Genomic DNA, 26,229 nt, shown 5'->3' on the forward strand with positions numbered 1-26,229 from the left:
GAGTTATAATTGAGCATTTACAAGCTATTTAGTAAAGAATTTGAGAGTCCGGAGAAAGGTATCTTTGTAATTCATTTCCAAATTTGATCATAAGTAAATCTTTATGTTCACAAATATTATCAAAAGATTAGTAAGTTTATTAATAAATTAAGAAGCAAACTAAAGTGGCACTGACATTTTAACAATATATGTTGTTTAACATTTATGCATGTCATATAAAAATATTAAGCTGTATTGCTAAAAGCTGCAACTACACCATGTGTTTGAATTTATTTGAATTTCACTCTAAATGTACTTGGAATTGAAAATCACCTGCAATTCCAAAAAAAATCACAAGAACTGGAATTTTAGGAAAGTTTTCAGTCCAATTTTGAATGGTGCACAACCCTGAGATTTTATTTCGTACTTACACACACACTCTCTCAGGGCTAAATACCTCATGGCCTACTACTTACTACTGAACCTTCTAACCACAAGTAAACAAGAGTTGTGTTACAAGTCATATTATTTTAAAAATCTAATTTTGTTATATGCTGGTATCTCATTCAGGGCATGTTCTCTGTCACTGCTGCCTTTGATAAATGGATGGATGGATAGAATGAGAACGTTTCAGCTCCACCATCCCATATCTGACAGGGAAGTAGGGATAAGTCATAACCAGGTAGTTTTGCAGTTTTTTTTTTGGACACCTACCCAGCTCTACAAAAAAAACTAAAAAAATCACAGCATGGGAAGTAACTGCAATGAAAAAGTGAAATCAGACATTTTTAATTAGGATTGCTTCATCAAAACATGGAAAAGAATTCAAGAACGAACATGGTCTGCTAAAGGACACCACATGAAATCAGAACCAAATAGAACAAAGACAGAAATGAATGAAAGCAGAAAGAAATTCTGCTGATCTGCCTACTTTACTTCATTGACTCCTAGTTGGTATAAGGTTGTAGTGGCATCACCGAGTTTTACCCCTAATCCAATCAAAACCTCACCTCATTGTTAACTTGAACAGAACAGTGCCCCCCAAGCATGTCATGAATCACACACAATACACCAATTAGAATGAAAATAAAAACCCACCACACCCTATATAATGCCTTTCATGTGCTAAGGCTACATAATCCCCCCCCTCCCCAACACTGAACAGTATTAAGAGGTAGGTATTTACTAGAGATTAACTTCAGGTCTTTAACCATTGGAGTATTTGCCATTTTGTATCCTGTCGGCATAGCAGAACAGAAACAGATACCAACCTAAGTATTGTCCTTTAGGGTGGGATGAGCTGGATCAGATGAGATAGCAGTATATGGACGGTTCTCTTTCATGTCATGCAAGAGCAAATTCTGAAGTTGATACGTTAAGCAAGTACATGCAATGGTGATGATGACTTCTTCCAAGCTCTTATCTTGAACATCTCGGGCTATCCTTTATTTTTCCAACCAGCCCTAAGGTCAGAACTGGGCAGAGTGTCCTGATATCAATGGAAATGTAGGCAGGGAAAGCAGACTGATTTTGGTTATGGGTTGATTAGGCTGTCAGTCTAAGACGGACCTTCAGCTGCACAACAGTTAATGGCTCTTTTTTTAAAATAAAAAAAAAAATTACCCTGAGCAAACGATTATATTGTGAATTGGTGCCCCAGGAGTGAGCTGCAGAGGACAAACATTCAGCGACTGGCATGACTGGACAAATAGGACCTTATAAATGAGATGACAAGAAGCACAGAAAAGGCACAAAAAAAAACAACAACATCTAAATAAGATAAAAGTTGCATACGATCAAATTCAAGTGCGATTTCTCACAAATACACAATGAGTTAAAGTACAATATCTCAGAGAATTTCAAACCCAGCATCGAACTAAACGAAGACATGTGGAAAACAACCAAAAATAACTAGTGTTCCCTTTGTTACCAGTTTGTCGTCAGGTGTAATTAACAAAGCTTGTGTCCACCTAAAACCTGTGGTCTTGGAGAACTCTGACGTGCTTGGGGATCACATTTGGTCATAAACAGTTTTTCGTGCCCCACAACACACTGAAGTCATATAGATACAAGTTATTTAAGACATTTACATCTCATTGGTCAGCTGCAGTCATCGGACACTCCCACCTCCAATGAAGGCAGACAACGGCACGGCCTTGCCAACGATACGTGATGGACAAGTTATCTGAGACTTGGGGAGCAAATTCTGAAGTTGATATGTCCTCGTGCCAGGAACCTAAACCCTGATCTGACTTTAGAGAACCAAAGTGTGAGGTGCGCATATACAGAGCAGAGAGGAACATGCACTGTTCGGCTTATTGCTACAGACGCCTGTGGCGATGACCGATCCTGTACTCCTCATATGCGAATGCTGAATTTCAGAAGATGTTTTAGGAAAAGAGGAAGCTGAACCATATGTTTGCCGACTTCTCATTCATCTTGACTGGGTTCACCTAGTGTCTGTTTTACTTTACTGCTAATAACATGTTCAGTTGATTGTTTTTTTTGTTTTTTTTTTGGCCGTCAGCAATAGAATTACAAGCTATAAATATTTAAGATGCTAGCATTTGTCATCACCAGCCACAGCAGCTGGACAATAAAAGGTGACTAGTTTGACAAAAAGCCCCCCAAAGCTGTGGCACTTTCAAAATCTCTCAAGGTCCAACCATACAAAACATCACAGTATATTGAAGGGGAATATTGCATAAAAACAGAGACACAATGGTCCAAAGACCCCGACCGAAGATAAAATGTCCTGAAGTCCATTTTTAGGTCAAACTCTTTGAGGCAGACTGCAGTCCCAACAAACTGCCAAGGAGAAAAGTCTGTTACGCAAAGGCATTTCAAATGGCTGCCACATCGTCCCAGGGTTTTGTAAATGGAGTTTTATTCTCCTTCCCACAAGCCCACTGTGCCATGAAACCTGACCACAATTTTACTTCATACAAGTACAAAAAAAATCCAGCTGCAGAGAATTCACCTCAGGCTCTACAAAATTAAATAGAACCAGTGGAGGTACTTTTGAAATCCTGACAGATTCAGGAAGTACTAGGCCTCCTAGCTCACATCATTAAGGCACATTTGGTTACTGTATCCATTAAAAGCAAAAATAAAATATATATATATTAAAAAAAAAAAAACGAACAAACACACCCAAGAAAAATGAAAGCTTCGACAGTCCCTCAATGATGGGGTTTCCCCACATCAACAACGATCTTCGTATATAATATATCTTTCTCGACCCTGACAACCCTGTATGACAGGGAGTTGATTCCATCACTGTTCATTGTATCCCGCGTGTGTGCAATTCTGTCAAACCTGCAACAAAAAAAAAAACAACGTTAACCGATGAAAAATGGGAACAAGAGTGGAGAGGAATCAATGACTGGAATGAGAAATGTATTGTCACACACACACACACACACACACACACACACACAGTGTAGTTGTATAGGGCTTAGAACCATTACACAGCACCAAAATGTTCCAGCACTTGCAGTGACAAATTAAGGTACTTTGATGGCAGCTGAAAAAACAGCCATTAATAAAAGAGTTAAACTGGCTTTGCTGATGCAGGGCACCAAACCATTACGAACCCCCTTGAGCATCCAAGCCTGACAAATGCAGACAGTACCTCTGGGGATTGGGCTCGTTCCTCTCGTCTCTCTGATGTCGGATCATCCGGCACTTTCCGATCTCTCCGCTCGGCCGGGATATCCTCATCCCCCTCGAGCTCAGCCTGAAAGAAACGGGAGTTAAGGGCTGAGCATGAAGAGCGAGATTGATCAAAAGGACAATAAAGGCTTGGACAATCTGCAGTGTCATGTTCCCTGCACCGAAACACGTTATACATAAATTCGTAAAGAGGATCAGGAACCAGATACTTTCCACTGGTGTCACCTTAAACTGGTGTCACCTTAAGCATTTCAATTAATAGCATACTTACATAAAATACCAACATAAGATTTCATCCATCGTTTAGGTGAACAAATGCCTGATATACAGGACATTACACTGTGTCAGTGTATGCGTCCGATTGGATTTCAAGATCTTATTTCTGCTTTTAGGGTATAAAAGGAACAAGAGGATAAAGGCAGGCACTGAAAGCGTCATTCACAGTGACGTTGTGCAGCTGACTGTGTTACACTGTTGATCACCAGGGAGAGGTTCAGTTTAATCTCCGATATCCTCTGCTTACTTTGGCTCCTCTTATGTCCACAAGGTCACACCCACCACCCCACACAGTTTGTTCTGCTCTTCAGATACTCCATAATCTCATTTTATGTAGCTGGATCAATTTAATCCTGTATCTATTGGGGGGGGGGTGTTCTATCCAATAAATGTGAACACAATACATAACGCCAAAAATAGACCTCCTTTAAAATGATCAAGTCATTCATGACAGATGACAGAATAACCCGAAAAAACCTTTTCGAATTTTGAAAACACCTACAAGATCAGATATTTGAGGTTGAGAAAAAAAAAAAAAAAAAAAAAAACAGTGAAAAGGAATGGAAAGCAAAGTAAACCATTCTAAAATGCTTAAATAATCTAAGATCCAGTTCTGTAGGCTTGGGCAGCATGATAGAATAGAGGTTGACTAAAATACCAGACTGGATAGTTGAAGTGATAATTGCTGGATTCATCTTATACAGAAGCTTTAACAAATGCCAGGGCTCCAGTCTACGGACATTTAGTTGCATTTTGTAACCATTTTCGGAGTCAAGGCAACTAAGCTTGTGTTTGAAATGTCCACTCGCCCCCTACATAGTGCACAATATAGGGAGTTGGCCACTTTGCAGTGCTGTTACTGTAAAACGCGACCTGTAAATATTCACCAGTGCAACCTGCAAATAAGCCCAAATGTTTGTGTTTTTCTTTTTTATAACACAACATTTAAACTTAAACCTTTTTGTACATCATATGAAATGCCTCAAGAATTGGTGTGCGAGAGAGAGAGAGAGAGAGAGATACGGTGCTTTCCCACTGCAAGGACTTTTTTCCCGGAATCAGGAACTTGTAGGAACTTGATTCAGTTGTAGTTCCTTGGTGGCACTACTGGGGAGTGATTAACTTGCCAGCTGGTTGACCACAAGCACCAGTGCTAACTTGGAAGTAGCGCAGAAGTGCAGGGAAAAGAGATGAAAATAGAGGTTTCAAAAAAAAAAGAAGAGCAGATGGAATTATCTTTGCTTTGTTACTGTTACTAGCAGAGTAAGAAGACTCTGTTGGCCAGATTTATTTATGAATTATAAACATGTAGCGGATCATATAAATAAAATATAACTAAAAGGCTATACCCCATTATGATCATGATCGATCCCCCCCCCCCCCTGGTAACTAACCAAAACCCCTGTTCATCCTACATTGTTTTGGGGTGGCGGTGTGAAGTTTAACCTACGAGCTTTTTGCACCTCCCATGCTGGATGACAATTTGCAACGTTACATGCCACCACGAGGGATGTGGCACTTGCATGGAAATTTTTATTGGGCTTTATTATTTGTAACCCACAGAAGACAATCCACAAATATGCATCATGATCCACAAATATTTAACTATCCACAAATATGTATTTGTGTATGTATTATAGTGATATGTACACGTGAAACATGGTTTGCACATTTGTGGATCACTTCTTGTCTATTTGTGGATTTTGTCCAGTTCATACCGTTATGGAGCCCATTCACTCACAATAATTTTGTGATCCCACTATACTTCTCCACTTGCTATTTGCTGCAACGTGACGGCAAGGATAAACCTAAATAATACAGACATGTCCTGTAAATTGTGCTTTAAGCATTAAACTATGGGGACAACGTACACCATGTAACTTTAATGTGTTTTTATACGCATTAATTAATAATTGCACTGTGTCCATTCACCGCCAGTGACTTTAAGCAAGACAGCTGGGCTACTGAATGTGAAGTGCACCCATACAAACACTGAAATATATTACAAACACTGAAAGATATTTCAGTCGGAAAACTGGATATAAAGCTAACTTTACCGTGGTTTTGGAGTTAAGGTTTAAACTCGAACCCGTTTTCGGGAATATTTCAGAAGAGATCCGCATATCCATACATACAGTGAAGAAAAATTATTTGACTCCCTATTGAATTCCTAAGTTCACCCCTTTCATAAAGAAAAGAGAACTCTAATTTCAAATCGTAGGTTTATTTTAACATGACAGATTTTCAACAAAACAAACGGAACAAAAAAACCTTATGTAACAGCTACAAATCAATTTGTCATTGATCTAGGGCAGGGGTGGCCAATCTTAACCATAAAAGGCCGGTGTGTATGTAGGTTTTTGCTGCAACTCCCTAGATTACTAATTAGAGAACTGATTGAATGAAGAGTCCTCACACCTGGGTTTGAACAGCTGACCTACAGGTTATCCCAAAAACCTGCATACACACCAGCCCTTTGCGGATAAGATTGCCCATCCCTGGTCTAGGGAAATAATAATTTGATCCCCTACAAGCCAGCAAGAAATTAGGTAAAGTACATATGCACTAACAACACACGTAGTACTTAATCTAGGATTAACCAATACCAAGCCCGCATTTCCCATTTAAAGGCATTACTTTATTAAATAGTATTCTTGGGTCACTAACCTGTCTACATCTTCAATCTTATCACCATGGGAAATAACACATAGCTGTCTAAAGTCGTACATGGCCCCATCCATATAGCGCACTTGTACTTGAAAGATCGCAGGTTCAAATCCCCGACCAGCAAGACACCACTGAGGCACCCTGAGCAAGGTAACGCCTCCAAGCACTGCTCCCCTGGGAACTGAATTTAGCTGCCCCCTGCTATGTCACAACGTCACATATGGGTTAAATGCAGAGGACACATTTCGTTGTTGTGCACTGTGTGCTGTGGTGTGTCAACAATGACCACTGATCTCTAAACTTAAGGACATCAGAGACAAGATTGATCTTCACAAAAGATGGAATGAAGTATGTGACTATCAGCAAGCATCTTGGTGAGAGAGTGACAACTCATGGTGCAATTATTCGCAAGTGGAAGAAAGATAAAATAACTGTCAATCACCCTCAGTCTTAAGAACAGTGAGGGATAACCCCAGAACTCCACGGGAGGAGCTCGTTAATGATCTCAAAGCAGCAGGGACTACAGTCACCAAGAAAACCATTATGCTGTTACGGTTTGAAATCCTGCAGTGCTGGCAAAGTACCAATGCTCAAGAGGGGCCATGTTCAGGCCCTTCTGAAGTATGCCAGTGAACACCTGGATAATTCCAGTGAGGCTTGAAAAAATGTGATGTGGTCAGATGAGATCAAAATTGAGCTGTTTGGCATCAACTCTACTCGCCGTGTTTGGAGGGAAAAGAATGCCGACTATAACCCCAGGAACACCATCCCTATTAGGCATGTAACGATCAATCACGAAATCGGTTAAAAATTGATGTAAATGTATGACGATTTAAACCGGCTGATGTAGAAAATGAATCGCTACATTAGCAGTACTTCACGGTACTTTAACAGAAAAACTGGGGTAATATTACATTTGATTTCACATCATCAGTTCGATGTCAGATGTCACTGCGTATTCATGTCGACGTCGTACATTAATTTTTGGTTTTGACCAAACGCGAGATGGCTGGCGAATTTTAAGATTGGGGGGATGTGTCCTCAATTTCAATCGGCGGTGTGGCAGCATTTTAGCTTTATGGTAATCACAAACGAAAACGGCGGGAAAAGCACAGATGACAAAAACTGCGTGCAAACATTGTAAAAGACTGATAACATATACAAATAGCACAACGAACATGCTTCAGCATGTCCACCAGAAACACAGTGAGCTCAATTCACCACCGCCAGAGCGAAGATTATTAAACGGGGCAAACCACACTAAAAAGCTGCACATGCAAGCCTTAGTTTACTTGGTAATGCTTTAAATTAAGTGCACCTTCATAATGCATTCATTATGCATTTATAGAACATTCAGTGCACCTTCATAATGCATTCATAAGCAGCATGCAAGTACACTAACATCATAACATCCCTTAACAGCTTTAATATACATTAATAACAAACATTACATGATTATACAATTATAATGTTTCTTATTATATAATGTGTTATTACTGTATATTACAGCTGTTAAGGGATGTTAGGATGTAAAGCTATACATGCATGATGTTTATGAATGATTTCTGAGTACTTAATGTATACATTATGAAGGTGTACTGAATGTTTTATGAATGCAATATAAAAGCATTATGAAGGTGCAGTTGATGTAAAGCATTACCGTTTATTTACAGTATTAGAAGATTTTTTTATTTTGATTTTTTTTTAAACAGTATTTTATTCAATTTCAGTTGCACTGTTAAGAGGACACATTTTGCAAGTTTAGAAATATAAAGGAGTCTATTTTAATAAATTTGCAGCTCATTCTGTTAAAAAATCGTGAGAAAATCATATTGTGAGCTGAGTGTCACATCCCTAATCCCTACTGTCAAACACAGAGGCAGAAGCATTATGCTTTGTGGGTGTTTTTCTGCCAAGGGTACAGGACGGCTGCACTGCATCGAAGGAAAGATGGATGGGGCCATGGAACTTAAAATTTTGGAAGAGAACCTCCTTCCTTCAGCCAGGGCACTGAAAATGCATTGTGGGGGGGGGGGGCGGGTCTTCCAGCAAGACAAGAACCCTAAGCTGCTTCAAGAAGAAGCACATTAAGGTCATGGGGTGCCCTAGCCAGTCTCCGGACCTTAATCCTATAGAAAACCTATGGAGGGAACTCAAGCTTCGTGCATCCAAGTGACAACCTAAAAAAAACATATTTGGAGGAGGTCCACAAAAAGCGGGGGGAAGAAAATTCTTGCTGACCTGCATGCAAACCCAGTATCCTACTACAGGAAAGGTCTGACAGCTGTGCTTGCAAACAATGGTTATTCTGCCAAGTACTTAAGCATTTGTTCCAAGGGATCAAATATTTATTTCCCTAGAAAAATGACAAATTGGTTTGTAACTGTTACACGATGACTTTTCCTTGCTTGTTTTGTTGATAATCTAATCTTTTGCTGTTAAAATAAACTTACCAGAGAAATTATAGACTTCATTTCTTTATCAATGGCTCAGCTTAAGAATTCAGAGTTCCCTCACTGTACACCATCAAGCCAGAGTACCTGGGAGGTATAGCCAAAAGTGGTTTCGGGTTTATACCTTAACTATGACATAGTGGTAAAGTTAGCTTTGTATTTAGTTTTCTGGCTGCAATATCTTTCAACAAAACCAAGCAACACCCCTCAGTATTCCAGATTTTTTCATGGGCAAATTTTAATTAATATATCAATGGGGACATTCTAAAACACAACGTTAGAGAGCTTAATGTGGCTACATGTACCAGAACAGCAACCGATAATCACCAAATTTCTCTCAGACATATCTGGTCATAAAGAGACTACTCAGACTACTGTCCTTGTCAAAGTATACATGCACAGGAGGGGAATCGATTTATTGACTGAAGTATGTCTGAAGTATGGCTACAGTAGATTGCGATATGGCTCCTGTCAGCTTGTTAGAATTGGGCTTTTGTCACAGATATAAAAAAAAAATTATAAAATTATTAATGGATGCATGGAGAAATTAAGTGACACAACCTTTAATTGTGACCTGGTCAAAAAATGCAACAAAATCAGGATAGCTGACGAAATAAAGTATTTTGTGTAATATACTATGAGAGCACAATATTGGAAATTTTTCAAATATTGCAATGTGATTTTGTTGCAATAAATATGTGGGTATTTATGAAACAAAAATGGAGTTCAACAAATTTCTCACAAACCTGTCTAGGAGTGACAGCAAGGATGGAAATGACTACGACTGTCTTGGAGAACGCATGCAGTGCTCATGCAAAAGCAGTGGAGGTAAACTTTAAATTGATTTTTAAACATATGCTAGATAATCTTGAAAAGGAATAATCATTAAAATTGCAAAACTTGTTAGGTTTTTTTCCCCTATGACAGAGTAAAAATGTTTTAGCGAGACAAACTCCCCACCCTATATCATCTGTATGAGATTTAAAGAAAGATAAAGCCTGATCTTAATCTAGCTGACTATGTTCGTATTAATATCACGTCGTCCAGTCCTACTCTAGCCATTTTTCGAATTCAGTACAAAATACCCCGCCTCGCACTGATGTCATTCGGCACTGGTACCAGTTTTTATGCCAGTGGATAACCAACACTTTGAAGTACCGTACTTTTGGTACCTTCTTGAAGTACCAAACGTACAGTACCTGGTGTGGTGGACAAGCACCCTTAGTAGAGCGGAGAATTGTACAGCGCTGTACGTCCTCTGCTATGCTCCATGCTTCTTCTGTGTTCCGGCTTCTTCCGTTACTTCCGGGTCAAAGGCCATGGGGAAACTTTGGAGCATGCGCAGAGTGCCCAAGCCAGTTTGAGTCTGATTGAATGTATACATGCAGAAGTAAATCGATTCCCAATCGCATTATCTGGGTGTCTTAGTCCAACTTCAAGAAATTCCATTTAGTACGATTTCAGTCGGACTAACATAATAATTCAATTTCCTTAGTGTGCACGTAAACGTACTGAAAAATAGACTCTCAGCATGAGTTCATAAAGGGAGATTATGATCCTTTGGGAGTTTGTCAAACAGGTTTCTGGTCAGGCAACCAAATGGTGTCACTCTTCCTGTTGTTCTGAGCCTTGTCTTTTCAAAAGCATTGATGTGCTATCCAAATAGAGAGCACATTTTCTTAAAGAACGATTAAAAAAAAGAATCATATCTTGTCATTTCCATTACAAAAACATTTTGTATCTTATTCATCTCATTTTCCTATCACGGAGCACAGTAAAACCATCACTAAGGAAATACAATCCCCAAACAAACAGCTTTATCAGTTATCATTAAAGCTGTAGAAAAAGATAATTGACTGGTTTACTTCCTCATAGCAAGTTAACGTCTCTAACGTTCAATGACAGTAGTGGAACATCGTTTGAAGGGTTACACTGAAAATAAAAAACCCATCATAAAATAACATCAATACAGTTGTTGACCCCCCTTCCCTTTTCAGGGTTCCAGGGTTCAGCAGAACCACACCAGGTGATCCCTGAAGGTATTTTCTCAGGAAGAGAGATACTGCCACTGAATCAGTGTTTAAGCACATTCCTTTCCAAAAAACAAAAAGGCATGCAGGGTATGACATTCCCTCAATGAGAGAATTAAAGCAGCCTGAGGAAGAAAGTGGGTCAAAGAATAGGGACTATTATACTGGAAAATAAAACTAATCAGCATCATAGACAGACAGTAAAGAGAGGTCTCAGATACCTCACTGCTGCTTAAATACAGAGGGATAGGATTCTCAAAACATTGAATATTAGACTTTCCCCACAGACAAGCCTGAATTACTTACAGAAGTCTAACTGAACTCCCATACAGATGACTGACACTGGATGGCAGCTTCTCCTAGCAAGAGTTCTGATGTGGCACAGCTAGATTGCTCAATAGGGCTGAAGTGGACATGTAACTAACCCCATCACGTATCCAACACAAAAACTGCCTTAAGTGTTTGTTCCTGCTGCGCGTGAATTGATCTGCAGTATGCAATCACCACATACATACCTGCTTACAAAAACAAATTCTTTTCACGTTCCTGGCCCAATGCAACCTAGTGGAACTTGTTCCATTCCTCAGAGGGCGGTGCTAAAAGTTCAAGCTGCTATCGTACCTGTTGTAGATGTCGTCGTCCTCCCCACCCCAGCCCCAGTAGTTGTTGGGGAAGCCATTGATCTTCAGGAACTGCTCCTTGCTCATGGAGGAGACCCCACCAAAGTATTGATTATACGGCAGCCTGGGGAAAAGGGTTAAAGGTGAAATTCCTGGAAACTGTACAGCTCATGTTGTTCAATCCTAGATTATTTCTATTCCATTTTATTCAAAAAAACCAATAACTGCACAACTACACACCTATAAACTTTGGAGAATGTTTTGATGTTGGGCATAAACAAGCATTTGCAGAACAAGTATCTTCCCAACTCAGTTTCTTCTCAAGTCAGTACATATCCATACTGCAAAGCCGTATCCATCCCAACCGTTTCTGGCAGTTCTTTGGCCGAATGCACCCCCCCAGCAACACCACATAGGCCTGCCACAGTTATTATATAATCGACTGATCAAGATTATTTGACCGGACCACAATTATATTTTGCCTCCATTCATCCGTATAAACAGCTGGATGAGAAAGTTGTACGAATATGACGGTTCTATTTCCATAGCGTTTTCTACCGTGTGATGTTTGACTGGCGCTCGTTTAATGATCTTCTCGTTCCGATTTTGAACCAGTCCCATACCACCTGTCCTATTTGTACCTCGCACGTCTGCGCATGCGCAGCATTACACTTCACGGCAAATTTTACGACTGTGCCTGATTTGTACCACTTCCTTTCACAACACTCATGACCCAGCCTGATCTCATTAGTATTTCTTTTCACTACTTCAGGTTCATAACGGGCTGCTTGTGAGCAATGTCCATCAGCCCAGAATATCAGCCACATATTCCAATTTTGGATTCTTTGTGTTCTCTGTTTAATGAAAGCACCTACACTTGTGTCGGAGTGTGTGTGTGTGTGCGCATCTCGTTATGGTGGGATGACTATATATGCCCCTAACGGCTGCCACTACTCTGCTGCAAGTTAGTATATTATGCCAATTAGGACAAAGAACTAGAGAAAGTTATTTCATCCATTTATTTCTGATCCCACTGCTTTGGAGTGATAAACAAAAGTGGTATGCAAGTAGGCATTCGCCAGCGATACGCATGGCAATTTCTTGTTGTAGCAGTGAAATGCATATATATATATATATATATATTTTATGCGCATTCGCTATTATGACAAGAAATTACCAAGCATTATAACCTGTGGCTAATTTGGACTTCTTTTGGGGAAGAAGAGCTAAAACGCACATTGATTTGTTGTCATAGCAGCGCGAATGCACATAAAATGAATACGCATTTGGATATACTGTAAATGCATACTTGCGTAGCAGTGATGTGCGCTACTAGATATAAATATGGCTGAAACAAACAATACACACCAAACTTCATATTTCAGTTAAGAGTGAACCAAAGCTATACATATACCAAAATACCATGTCAATGGATAGCAGCAATTTCAACTGATGAAAATATAAACTAGGATTTCAGATATGGGATATTTAGGTGTGTTGACCCAAAAACTGGAAATAGATGATTGGAGTGAATACTTAAAATGACAAGCAAAAAAAGTGACTGGAATTAAACGGATTAATCCCAGGGATCTGTATCATGATTCACGAAGCAGGATTTCTTGCTTTGCCGGATAACTTGTCAGATTTAAGGTACAGCAATTTAAAATTTATAAACTTTTGCTTATAAAGCTTAAAAGGGAAATGCAATTTCCAATATTCAATATTCAGTTCTTCACGAGGTGTATATATAATATTAAACTATGATTAGGTTAACTTCGTAGTGTTATAAAATGAAAAGAAAAAGACAAATCATCAATCGTAATTAATCGTATGACAATTAATCGTCAACTAAAGTTTCATGATCGTGACAGCCCTAACACCACACTTACATTTTACAGATATTCAACAAACAGACAAAAAAAAAAAAACAGGGTTCCAGCATGACATGCTTGGACCCCTAATAAAGTGTACACTCATTGCTTTCTTCCATTTCCAGGTCTACATCAGAACTGATTGTCTGTAACCACAACATTTGGGTGCAAAAACCGCCTAAAGCCAAAGGCAGAATGTTCCCTGCGGTTCTGTACCAAGTGAAACCACCTGCATCACACAGTTTCTTCCATAGATGGCATCCAGACGGTTAGCAGGGCATGTCCCTGTTTAGCCACCAACTGGGATATATCACTGGGAAAATCATATATTGGGAAGCATAACAGGCTTCAGTGGTGCAAAATGCTGAGCTGTGCTTATCTCCAGAAGATCAAATGGGTAGAGTGTTCATTCAAATTCGATGTGCGTCACCCAAAGCAACCGTGCATAGGGTTAAGAATGGCTGATGAGGCTATACCTGAAGCCGAACTTGTCCATAGACACAGACAGGTGTCTAGGTTGGCTGAAGCACTTGTAGATGTTGCGATCATCCAAGGGAATCAGGTCCACATCACTGAAGACAAAACAGTCGTAGTCATACTCCTTCAAGGCCTCGGTGTAGCCGATGTTCAGGAGCTTGGCCCGATTGAACACCTCGTCTCCATCCTGCAGGAGTGGGGGGTGGGAAGTATGCTTTAAGCTCATGAAGCCTCACACCAAGCATCCTTCAACCAGGTGACACCACAGGGGGTCCCTCAAAGAACCAAAAGGCATGTGTAGGGATGGGCATCATTAAGATTTTAATGGTACTACTACTCTTACTGATACTGCTTATCGATCCAGTACTTTGACAGTACTCTTATTGGTGCTTTTTATGCAATGCTAAGTTCATACTACACGATTTTCAATGCTTTGTGTGTGAGGGTTAACTTGCCACACGTTTGTAAATGTTGAGCATGTGTGTTGTTAAAGTGTCTTAACAATTCTAGTCTGAACACGCTACAAATGATGATTTCCAGGTGTCATTCCAGCATGTGAGCGGAGTGGGGCGGTGATAATTTCCGCTCCTCGCTCACGAGGCTGTTGGCTCCGCCCACTCCTCCGCACTAAGCCGCTCCACTCAACACCGCTCCTCGCTCCACTAAAATTTCCCCCCGCTCCAGTCAAATTGCTCCACGATCGCTCCAATTTAAGAGGGACAAATAATTTGCATGCCTAACAACTGTCACCTTACACCGAAGCCTTATGTCAAAGAAATATGAGCAACGGCAACACCGTCACTGAGAACAGAAAATATTTCAACAACATATGGGCAACAACGGACAGGTTTGGCAATGGCATTCGACACAAAAATAGGCTTTAAAATAATGGAATCAGTAGGCTTAATAGCCTAAAGAATATACAGGCTAAGCATCCACATTTTAAACTCCCCAATTTATTTCTGTTGATGCTGCTGCGTCTGTCTCTAAAATAAAATTTCACTGACAGCGTTACGTGAATAAAAAAAAAAAATCCTTAATTAGACCTGCTTTGAATGACAAAACTAATTTGATTACCAATATATACTTTATAGGCTTTAATACTTTTATTTACTTTATAGACGGGATATGCTACAACCATATAAAACTTGCTCACGTTTTGCTCTGGCCTCCGCGTGTTCGCGTAGCACACTCATGTTTCCGAGAAAGGCGTCTTTTTAGATTCCAAAGTGAATCTTTACTCACTGAAAACAGTTTCACCACATTGTTCTTGCCCTACATTGTCATATATACGTTTGATAAGAATAGTACACTTGTATGACCTATCAGTTTCCTTTGTGAAATACTTTGCGAATTCCATTTGGGTCAATTTGTGTAACGGTCTTGATAATTGTACAGATGAATTCTGGGTAGAGTTGGGCACGCCTCAGAGTAGTAGTGTGAGCGGTATCAGAGCGAAATTGGAGCGAGAAAGAGCGACCGCTCCAGCCTTAATTAAAAAAAAAAAAACCGATGCGCGCTCTGACCAAATTCCGCCCGCTCCCGCTCCTCACTTAGGCTCTGATTCACACGTATCATTTCTAGGGATGCAACGATTACAATTTTCTTGGCCAATTCAGATTTCCGAATTCCCCCCCCCCCAAGTCTGACCTGCTGATACCGATTTTTGCCAATTCCGATTTTCTTTCTAACTATAACTGACAGCAAATACAAACAAAAATCAGCTTTTCTTCATTGCAAAAATGTACTTTATAATTTCCCCCCCAAACAGGACTAACTCACAGCATCTTTCACTTAATCGTCAAAAAAGTGCTATGTGACTGGAAAGTAGTACAAATAAATTAACTGAAAATGAGTTGTTGTACAGACAACTTTCTCTGACATATTTTACTTTATCAAACAAGAGCAGGTGCAACAGATTTAAATAAAACAAATGTCAGTCACTAATATCACTTTCCACCATGTTTAAAATTCACCAGATAACACAACATTGATCTTTTTCCTCTTTTCTTTTTTGTCTTAAAAAAGTCAATAGGTTACAAACCTCCAAATAAAACTGAAGTGTACTATACTTTTCCAAATAATAGGTGCAGGGTAATATTAATACTAACATCGCATGAAATGCACATAATTCTTACATCGCTAGTAAGTTAGATTAATATCAGGTTTTTTCATACCGTCGTACTGTATGGACATCATAGCGCAGGGGGTTGAAGTTTTGCTAAACCATTTTTACTCTGCCATAGGAAAAAACCTTAGTGAGCTTTGCAATTTTAGCGATTATTCCTTTTCAAGATCTAGTATAGGTCTAATAATCAGTTCAAAGTTTACCTCCAAGGTTTCACCATATTTACTTTGGCTTTACCTGTATGTATATGGTACACATTGCAATCTTTGTGTCGTCTTCAATCACAGGGAAGAACTTCCATGGTAACGATATGTTAGTGAGTGGCTGTAAGTGTGCACGCAGTTGCCTGTGGCGCTTTGTGCATGACGTGTGGTGCATGTGTAACACGGACCGGTTTGGTATCGGAAATACATGAGACTGACCGGCCAGTTTCCAGTCCAGGCCAAGCACGCAGAAAATCAGCCGATTCCCAATACTGGTAGGTTGATTGGTGTGATTTCATGACAAAACATTGTTTGGAGACCAAACACACTCGTCAGCGATTCCTCCTGGTGAAAGATCTTGTAGTGTGTGACCATCTGTCACCAATCAGTCGAGTAGTGTGTAAACTGCGACGACTTCAAGATTCCTGTCAACAAGCTGCTATTCTGCTCACACTATACAATCTGATGACATTGAAAGTTGTGTAGTGTGAACTTAGAATAAGACAGAAAAAGTACCAAATTAAGAGCAGAATTAACATGACTTTTCTCATACGTACAGTATGCAAATTAATGAGTGACAAACTGCAGCAACATTGTTTTGATCAAGTCACTATTATAGACTGTAATGTAATTATCGAAATGCAAAACAATTTTTTATAGCACAAGAAACAGCAACATTTTGAACAATTCACCATAACAGACTGATTGAGACTACTACATTTGTTTTACATTTCTATAATGTTCACTTTAAGTGAAAAATTGAGTACAGGACTTTTTCTTTGACTAATTTTACCGTGTGGTAACGTTTTTCCAAATCACTAAATCCATTATCTGAAACTGAAAATTTCAGAACATATGATGCTCTGACCATTTCAGATTTCCGAAATTTATGAACGCACCCATAACAATCAGCTGGCTAATGGTTACGCATTATCCACATGCATATAACTAATTCACATTCGTATAATTTAGTTAACTCTGTGGGCTCCAGGCCGCTAAGCATACATATCTTTGTTAATGAACTAGACAGTGGAAAAACTGCACATATCTCCATATGCATGTGATGGACTGTCACTACATAGACAGATCGCTTGTGTTTCCACCCTTACATGCAAAAGATTTGTTGCGCTTGTGGCAAAGCACATTGTCAGCACTGACTAATGAAATGTTAGCACACTTTTGAACGTTTAGCTCTCTCCACTTTCATCACTCAAGACAGGGTCTCAGTTGGTGCTCGCTGCACATTGCTGCTCATCAGAGAGAGCGCGAGTGAGCTCCACCGTGCCCCACCTCTCGCACAAAGGCTGCCCCTAGCCTTGCCCCTCACAGACAGGCTCTGAGAGAGATCTCTCCCTTCTCAAAATACTGAACATGCAAGGGGAAACAGAGCTGGGAAGATGAAATGTGTAAGAGAACTTTTATGTACAAAAATAAATCTTATTATTGCTTCTCAAATTTCTTCAGTACTAAAAATAGAACAGATTACATCAGAGGTTATTGATATTGCGCTGTTTAATGCAACTCCTAGGCCTGTTTAATACCAGGGGCCGGTTGCAAAACACCTCAAGTTAAGATTTTCCTTAAGTCCGAGTTAAGGTCTCCTTAAAATAAGGTCGGTTGCACAAAACACCCTTACGTCTCCTCCTTAAGGTTTCCTTAACATTTTCTCTTAAGTATTTAAGTTTTTCTACTTATCTTGGTCTTATACTTAAGGAATCCCTTAATGGTTGCACAAAAGACCTTAGAAACCAAACTAAGGGAAGAAAATTAAGGTACCTCTAACCATACCTTAACTGCAACATGGCCGCGTTTATGATAATAAATAACGAAAATGAACGAATCCCAAAAAGTGTTCCGCGACCGGGAGAACCCCTTAGATACACTTAATGATGAGCAATTGATTTTGCTTTATAAATTTGACCGGCAGTCAATTTATGATTTGTCTGACTGTCGACAGTTGGATCACTCCACAATCCGAAGCCGTGCTCTCCCAGCTGCGTTGCAATTAATGATTGCTCTCTGGTTCTATGCTACGGGCTCGATCATTTCGGGTTGTAATAGGCGATGTATCTCATGTCCACAATTAAATGGTATGCCGCGTCATTCACCGAATTTCAAACGCCATGGCTCATCTGTTGAACACCGTGGTGAAATTCCCCTCTAAACAAGAACAGGATGAAATAGCGACACACTTCTTTAATGTGGTCGGCTTCCCAAGATTGGGACCTACATCAGGATTCAAGCTCCCGTATAATATGAAGATCAATTTATTAACAGAAAAAAATCAATATTCAATCACTGTCCAGTTAGTTTGCAATCATGAACATAAAATAATTAATGTTGCAGCACAATGTAGACTTCTTGAATTAATTTTCATTGCAATTTTCTCTCACATTCGTTGTTTTCTGTTTGCTGTTATTTGCGGATCAAACTTACTTTTTAGTATGTTCTTTTATTGTATTCCTTCAATTTGGCTTTTGTCTTCTTTTCTCCCATTTTTTTTATTTTGTGAGTAACTTCGTGAAGCGATAACGGGTATCACAAGCAGACACGAGTGATATGAACGGTCTCCATGGAAACGGGACAATTTTACTGCTGTAAAATGTCTTTCAATGTTGTAAATACCTAAATGCTTTTCCTTAACTAAAGAAACCTTTTAAGGGGTTCGGTGCAACATCCTTAAATAAACCCCTTAGCTAAGGAGAAATTAAACCTTAAGTGTCATATTTAAGGGGAAAACATTGGGTGTTTTTTGCAACCAGCCCCAGGATCTCATCCCTGATTCCGAAGAAATCGTTCATTTCTAAAGGTAATATTGACACATCATACATTACAAAGCAACCTGCATGTTCAATGGGCAAGCTACACACAAGTAGTGCACACACACAAAAGCAAAAACAAAACAGTGGCCAAACAGCTCTTATTTGCAAAGAAAACCAGCATCTTCCTTGCTGGGAATGGGTGCCTGATAATGCATATGTGGAACTCATTCTGTCGCTGACATGTTTCCCTCCAAGCATTTTGGCAGAGGAGTGCGGGGCCGCCTTGACAAGACAGGGTGTCCTGACCGATTCTGGCAGTTCATTTGCTGATACTGCATGGCCACACAGATAGTGGTGCAGTAAGAGAGCCAAGCACTGGACACTGACGAACGAGGTTCCCCTACCAACCCCCACCAACACCACACTTACATATTCCAGATATTCAACTGGCAGACCTAGTTAAGTTTTCCCAAGAAAATACATCTTCTACATTTGTGGATTTTTTGTTTCCTTTTAGACACAACACGCCCTTATCTGCTGCTTTTTGAAGACTCCGGCAAACACCCAGACTTATGCAGGAACGGGTTCCTACAGGCACGGTGGGGGGGAGGATGTGGAAAAGCCGGCTCTGTTTTGAATTGCAAAGGATGGACTGGACAGGTCCTTCCAGACTGGGGAGGGGGAGAATTTGGCAGGACTCTGCTCACAAGCTCTTATTATGTCTTTATGCCCTCTGCACATGGGCGATTACTAGAAAGAGCCTTTTGGTACACAGCAGATGGTCGTCATCTGGAAGGCTGCCGCGGCCCATAAAATCGCGTCTTTGGCGGTGCTTGCTCAGATACTTTCCCGGATGGTAACGGCAGTCTGGGCCTCTTCCTTGTTGGCCCTGTTTCCCTCCCACCCACCCCTTCACTGTGAAAAACACATCCCCCCCTCCAAGTACCCAAATGCGGCAACAGACTGTGCTCCCCCACAACCCCCCAGCTACTTTTCTGCAAGCGGAGTGCGGATCCGTAGTCTGCGTTTCCTCTTAAAGGGGAGACATGGGCAGCCGTGATTTCCTCCCCAGAACGCCAGCCAGGCGCTCTGGCAGCTGCCTTGGGCCATGTTCAGTTGCTTGGCAATGCCATTAGTTTGTATTCTCTATATTAACTGGGGGGAAATGCCTGCCCAGCCCATTTTGTCTCTTTCAAAATGCATTTCCTGGTAGGTAGTAAATAAAACTGAAAGTACAGCAAATGTACTGATAGAAAAAAAACCCACAATATAACATCTGCCTATATGATTGTACTTTCTAAATGCTACACAATTTTAAAAATAAAGCGATGATGATCCATTCCATCTTTTAGTAGAGAGAACTGGGTTTCACCAAATCTAACACAGGAATGTTCACTTGTGCTGTGCCAGCTGTCACTGTACTGACAAATACATGTCTGTCAGAATGTATAGTAAGGTACCACATTTTAAATAACGTGGGGTGGAACAAGGATAAAATAAAATTTAAAAAAAAAGGTTTTGAAGTACATCAGATGGCTAGCACTTTAATGAAGCAGTGAAAGAAGATTTCAAGTTGCCCCAAGAGAAAAGGAAGGAAAGAAGAAAGCCACATTACCGGTTGTGCACCAAAGCTCACGGGTCACCAAATGGCCCATGGAGAAACCCGCTGGTTTCACCTCTTCCTGCAGCAAGACAAGCCTGACATACATGGGAAGGGAGGGTAGGGTGTGACTGTGGTAGAGTTTTACAAAGAGGAAGAAAAAAAAAACAGCATGAAAACAAGGGGAAGACCAGGGAACAGAAGAGAAAGAGAGTAAAAGTTGAGCAGATTGACAACAAGGACACAGAAAGCAATGTATAGCCGCATCCAGTAGACAGGAAACAGGGCTGCCTTTACTGACACCCAGTCTCTCTCATGCCAAACTCATTCACCAGGAAGTGCAGTGTCATTGCGCAAAGAAAACAAACACCATTGTTCTGATCCTGGCTAAGCCATAAACTAAGAAGCATGATTCAAACTAAACATCAAACAGCTGATTTCTTCGCACCGCAGACTGTCAGTAGTGGAGGTAAATTAGCACCACCGAAGGAGCAGAACACGGCAATACCACCCTCTCTGTTCAGGATTCAGCACCAGGAGCCATTACTATTATTATCATCATTATTATAACTGACAGAAATACACCATCATAAAAAGCTGAAGCATATTACAGTGTAAAACATCATCTCCACTAGAAAAAAATAAGTTTGTAAAATGAAGCCAGATATGGAATCTTAGCAAGGGACACGCTCTGCTTCTTGATCTCTGGAAACATAAAGCCAAAATAAGGACAAGTGACACTACCCACCCCCCCATGCTCAACAGCAATGAGGCAAGGATTTACCAACCCTAGGGTGCTGGTAACCAGGAAACTTTCATATAATGTTAGTGGCTCCATGACACCAGAGCAGATTAGTTTACCATGTGCCTCTAACATCACCTGAGCTCATATCCCATGATGCATCAGTTTCCTACACAACATCCCCTCACAACATAAAGCCATAATTCATACAGTTACAGAGGGAACTTCAGCTGAATTTAAACTTCCTGCTTATTTCCTGTGCCAGTTTGGTTCTCACATTCCCTCTGGGACCAGTGATGCAGTGACAGACAAGACAGCTGGTATCAGCCAAAGTGAGAATTCAGCTGTCACACAAAAGAGTAACCTACCATAACACAACCTCATATTCTACCCACTCACTTAAAACCAGTTTATTTACACCAAGACAAAGGGGAGAGAAAAAAAACAATTTGGTATCCATAACTGCAAACATACAGAGGACAATGGTCCTTTTACATCAACCATAAAAAACTGTTGCTTTTTTATGAAGCAGAGGATAACACTAAATGTGCATTATAAGGACCTCAGCAGGGATTAAAAATTGTATTCATCAGCTAAGTCTTTAACCTGAACAGCAGATTTAATGTCAAAATCCATCTGTGTAATTATCTACAGATGCATAATACAGCTGCAGATATGCTTTCACTAGGCAAATAATTAAAATACCACAAACACTCAGGGTGAAAATCATTGCACTACAATCACCATTACCGTAAAGATAAGAATTATCGCATGGTTGGTGTAGGGCTCCCGAGGAGCGCTGAAGCTAATTGATCTGATATTGTATATGTTTTGCGAATTGAATAGAAGATTGCAGTGGTGCACTATTGTTAAAGCCCTTGGAATTCCCAGATTTCATTGTGCAGCTGAAAAATAAATAAGAGCTGAGCTGCATCACAACAAACAAAAAAAACATTAAAGAATTACCAGAACACTTCCAGCAAACACACCTCACTAGCAAAACCTGACCATTGTGTACGAAGCGGGAAACTTAGAGAAGAGAGCACGGATGAAAAATGTCTCGGGTTACCCCTGGTGACACATGGCAGAGGGACTTACCTGATTGATGATATAGACACCATAGTCCAGCTGCTGCCGCTGTAGGATGGGGTGGAGGTAGTACAGCCAGAACCTGAGGTGATCTTCACGTTTGCGAAAGGGTATAATTATTGCCACCTTTTGGAGGGCAATGCATTCGCTAGGTTTGTAGCGGCCGCCCTCGGAGAGCTTTGGATTCTCAGCCCTTACAAAATCAAGGGTAATGGGGTCGGAGAATTCGATTCTCAGAGGGCCCACTGTATGGTGGGGTGGGGGTGGGGGGGGGGGGGGGGGGAAGAGAACAGAAAGTGTGTTCTCAATATACAAATCATTTGTATGAGTGCTTCTCGTGTTTCAACCATCATTCCTAGTCCAATTAAATAGACTACACAATTTACGAGTAAATCAGCTCAGCACAAAATATGATAAGGTTCCTCAAAATGTATCTACTGTAGCTTTCTGAAAAATCATGTTCGTTCAGCTTGTTTCAGTTGTTGCTGTTATGTGGAACGCAAACCTTACATGATTAAGGGAGGTCATCCGAACAGGTTGTTCAGCCGTGACATCAAAACAGAGGAATTACAGGAATAACCGTCATAAAGAAAACTCCCGGAGGAAGTGACAACATACCAGAGGTACTGTGATCTAACTAAACTCCATTTAAATATGGTAAAAGAAAGTATCACTGACACCTAAAAAAAATGATAAACGAAAGCTGTTCATTGGAATTCTCGCATAACCTCGGAGTTTGTTTTTCCAAGATCAAACAGTGACGTGGCCATTATACACCCAGATAAAACACTTCTATCTGGTGTCAAAGTTAGGCCTACCCCCCCTCAGACAACGCCACAAAATGTCTTGCGTGTGGATAGACTATGCATTATACAGAAAGCTGAAGAATCATACAGATAAAAGATTTACAGGGAAAGAATTCCGATTTCATTAGATATGTTGCCTAAATAATTAAAGTACATGCAAAGTATAGTCCTCAGTAATTAGTCAGACCGAAACTTTAAGCTTAAAGCTCATTAAGGACCCCCCTTAATCCCATCAGCTGCCGAAAACACACACTACTCCCCATCTAATAAAACTTAAAGCAAGTACAAACCAACATGACAGCAACAAAATGTAAATTTAAATGCATTCTTAAATACAGCTTGGCAAAAAAAAGCTGATTTTTTAATAATTTAAAAGTCAAAATAACTGTAATTACCTAGAAGAGGTGGATCGTCAGGACATCGTGTAAGCTCTTCTGCCTCCACGGGAACCAAATCAGCATCCATGTTTTCCCGTTTCACTGGCGCTGCTATCGTGACTGGGTGCGATTTATTATAGTTCTGACCAGGCTTTGTTTGCTGATTTTGTAGGAATGAACCTCGCACATCGAGAGACCTAACATAATAAACTATAGTAACAGATATATGGACAAAGCACAAAAGCACAACCAGTGTGCATATTCTATGTAAAACACCGAAATTTACAGCGGTTTCGCGCATTATTAAAACTGCAAGTTAAAAAAAAAGCATAAAACTGACACGGAAAAAAAACTCTTAAGATCAACGTATCACACAAATACCAAGAAATAATTACATATTTGAGACACGTACCTAGCTAACGTAATTTCTTTATCAGGCAAACACAACCGTTCTCAAGTTTACCGACAGTTTTAAAATTTCCTAAAACTAGTAAAAGTACATTTCCCGTTTATCCGCTTAGCACGTGAACTAACAAATCGCCTAGCAAGATCAACTCAGACATCTCTGTTAGAAACACCCGCAATTAAACACCTATTTATGTTATTCGAAAATTAAGCTTGGCAGTTTGCATCCGAGGTTAAGATCTTAACGGGAAGAGGCTACCACTGAACGACGGAAAAAGTTTTTTTTCTAAATACCAAGATCATCCGACTGTCGACGCCACAGATATTACGACACCGAAGTAAGCCGAGCAAGTTAATCATCGATACTGAGACTTACAAGCGATTAAAAGTATGTACAGCTACCATTAGTTAGCACTAATCCGTCTCGAGGCGCTCGCCCATCTTCCTTCCGAGACGCAGCTAAACTAGCTGTCGCGTGACGTTTCCGGGTCCGCGCGGCCAATAGTCACGGGGACCGATCTAACGAAGTGCGCCGGCGGTATCCGATTCCGAGAAACGGCTCCTACTGGCCACGTTATCTGCGACGCCAGACGCGTATGAAAAAAACATGATCTATATTGTTCGTGAACTAATTTACCTGCGCATTAGAAGCAATTAATAAAAAATATTTACTAATTTATTTACAAAAAAAGTATTTGCAACGAAGTGAATAAAAGAGCAAATAAATAATTGTACGTATATTGTGTGTGTCTTAAGGACGTGGATTTTTTTGGCTTGTTGGTCACATAGACCTACTTGTTTATTCTAATATTGTATTGGGATTGTGCCGTACAGTGTTCCTCTGCTTCATGCCTTGCTCTGCCCCCACCCTTGTCGCTACTTCCGAGATTAGCGCCGGATAGTTGTTGCATTCAGCCAAACCTAGGCAAGAGCACACCCAAGTGGAATTAAGTGAACAGTAACGATGATCGTATGGCGAGATGTTAACCTGAGTTTGATCATGTTCAAATCGATCATTGCACATCTAATTCATCCACTTCTAGTATCACAGTTGTGATACTACTATACTAAGCATGCACCTTTAGACAAAGGCATTTGATTGCTACCATGCTTGACATATTTCAGTCAGGTAGTTCACATACTGATGATGCAATTAGAATGGAATAGTGAAACGTATTAATCACTGTGGGGAAACTCACGTTTTCTCTACCTCATCTTGCTCCCTATGAGACACACCATACAGGTGAGAGCAAGCTTGGAGGCTAATAGCACAGTCAGCATGCAGTAACCTTGGAGGTGGGGGTTAAGGGCCTTGCTCAAGGGCCCATGGACATGTGACTTCTGTAGATGCTTGAACTAGTGACCTTCTGATCAAAGGCACAGAGGCTCAGCTCTCTGAGCCACACACTGCCCCCATTAGAACTGAGAGTTTAGAGTTTGTCTTTAGAGTTTGGAAGGCCAAGGCTTTCATAAAACTCATGAACTGTGCCTAATGGTTGTCAATTCAAAATTAAAGGGAACAGAAGAATAGAAAAAAAATTGTTTACCAAATAGTTCTTGAGAAAACATTAACTTTGTTGTACTAAACATGACTTGCATCTACTTGGGAATTTCAGCAACAGGTATGAACTCATCTTTAAAGAAAGATGGCTTTTAGGCCAATCTATTAATATACTTGAAGGTTATTGTGCAGGGTTGGTTCTGTATTTTTCATGTCTATCTATGGATCTATTACTTGCTACCAAAGACTGAAACATGTCATGATAGTACTCATTCATATAGATGCTATTAATTTCCATTTTACTCTTGGTGACAATCAATGTCATAACCTCAAAATATCCCCATGGCAAGTGGATTCAGTCTAGCCAACACCAGCATTAAGGAGACATTCTCTTCAAACCAATCAGCTTTACCCCTCTTCAGCTATTATAACCCAGCCTCTGATTGCTGAAGCATGAATGACCCAAATGCCTACCCTAAAATCAAATTTCAGCATGCAGATGATCTCAACTTGGACCAGACCATTACCATATTTAGTTTTTAGAAGTTTCCCTAATCATTCCACCTCA

The 26,229-nt window shown here is 40.2% G+C and overlaps 1 protein-coding gene across 1 annotated transcript; it reads right to left on the reverse strand.

Moving 5' to 3' along the window:
* Positions 1-739: 739 nt before the first annotated feature.
* On the reverse strand, positions 740-24,702 carry b4galt1l (DP-Gal:betaGlcNAc beta 1,4- galactosyltransferase, polypeptide 1, like). The gene is made up of 6 exons (XM_023820928.2): positions 23,774-24,702; positions 22,582-22,817; positions 14,048-14,235; positions 11,702-11,824; positions 3,614-3,718; positions 740-3,297 (listed from the first exon to the last, which is right to left on the reverse strand). Exons 1-6 carry the CDS (start codon positions 24,054-24,056, stop codon positions 3,162-3,164), a joined length of 1,071 nt encoding a protein of 356 aa, XP_023676696.1. The 5' UTR covers positions 24,057-24,702; the 3' UTR covers positions 740-3,161.
* Positions 24,703-26,229: the final 1,527 nt, after the last annotated feature.

The sequence above is a fragment of the Paramormyrops kingsleyae genome, chromosome 12, assembly GCF_048594095.1.
Source record: "Paramormyrops kingsleyae isolate MSU_618 chromosome 12, PKINGS_0.4, whole genome shotgun sequence".
NCBI lineage: Eukaryota > Metazoa > Chordata > Actinopteri > Osteoglossiformes > Mormyridae > Paramormyrops > Paramormyrops kingsleyae.

Excerpts from the sequence above, each read along its gene's own strand:
- b4galt1l (XM_023820928.2), bottom strand. The coding sequence starts at position 24,056 with ATGCGCGAAACCGCTGTAAATTTCGGTGTTTTACATAGAATATGCACA. Across the intron at positions 22,818-23,773 it reads TGACGATCCACCTCTTCTAG|TGGGCCCTCTGAGAATCGAA; the intron begins GTAATTACAGTT and ends CCCACCATACAG. Across the intron at positions 3,719-11,701 it reads GACGACGACATCTACAACAG|GCTGAGCTCGAGGGGGATGA; the intron begins GTACGATAGCAG and ends CGTTTCTTTCAG.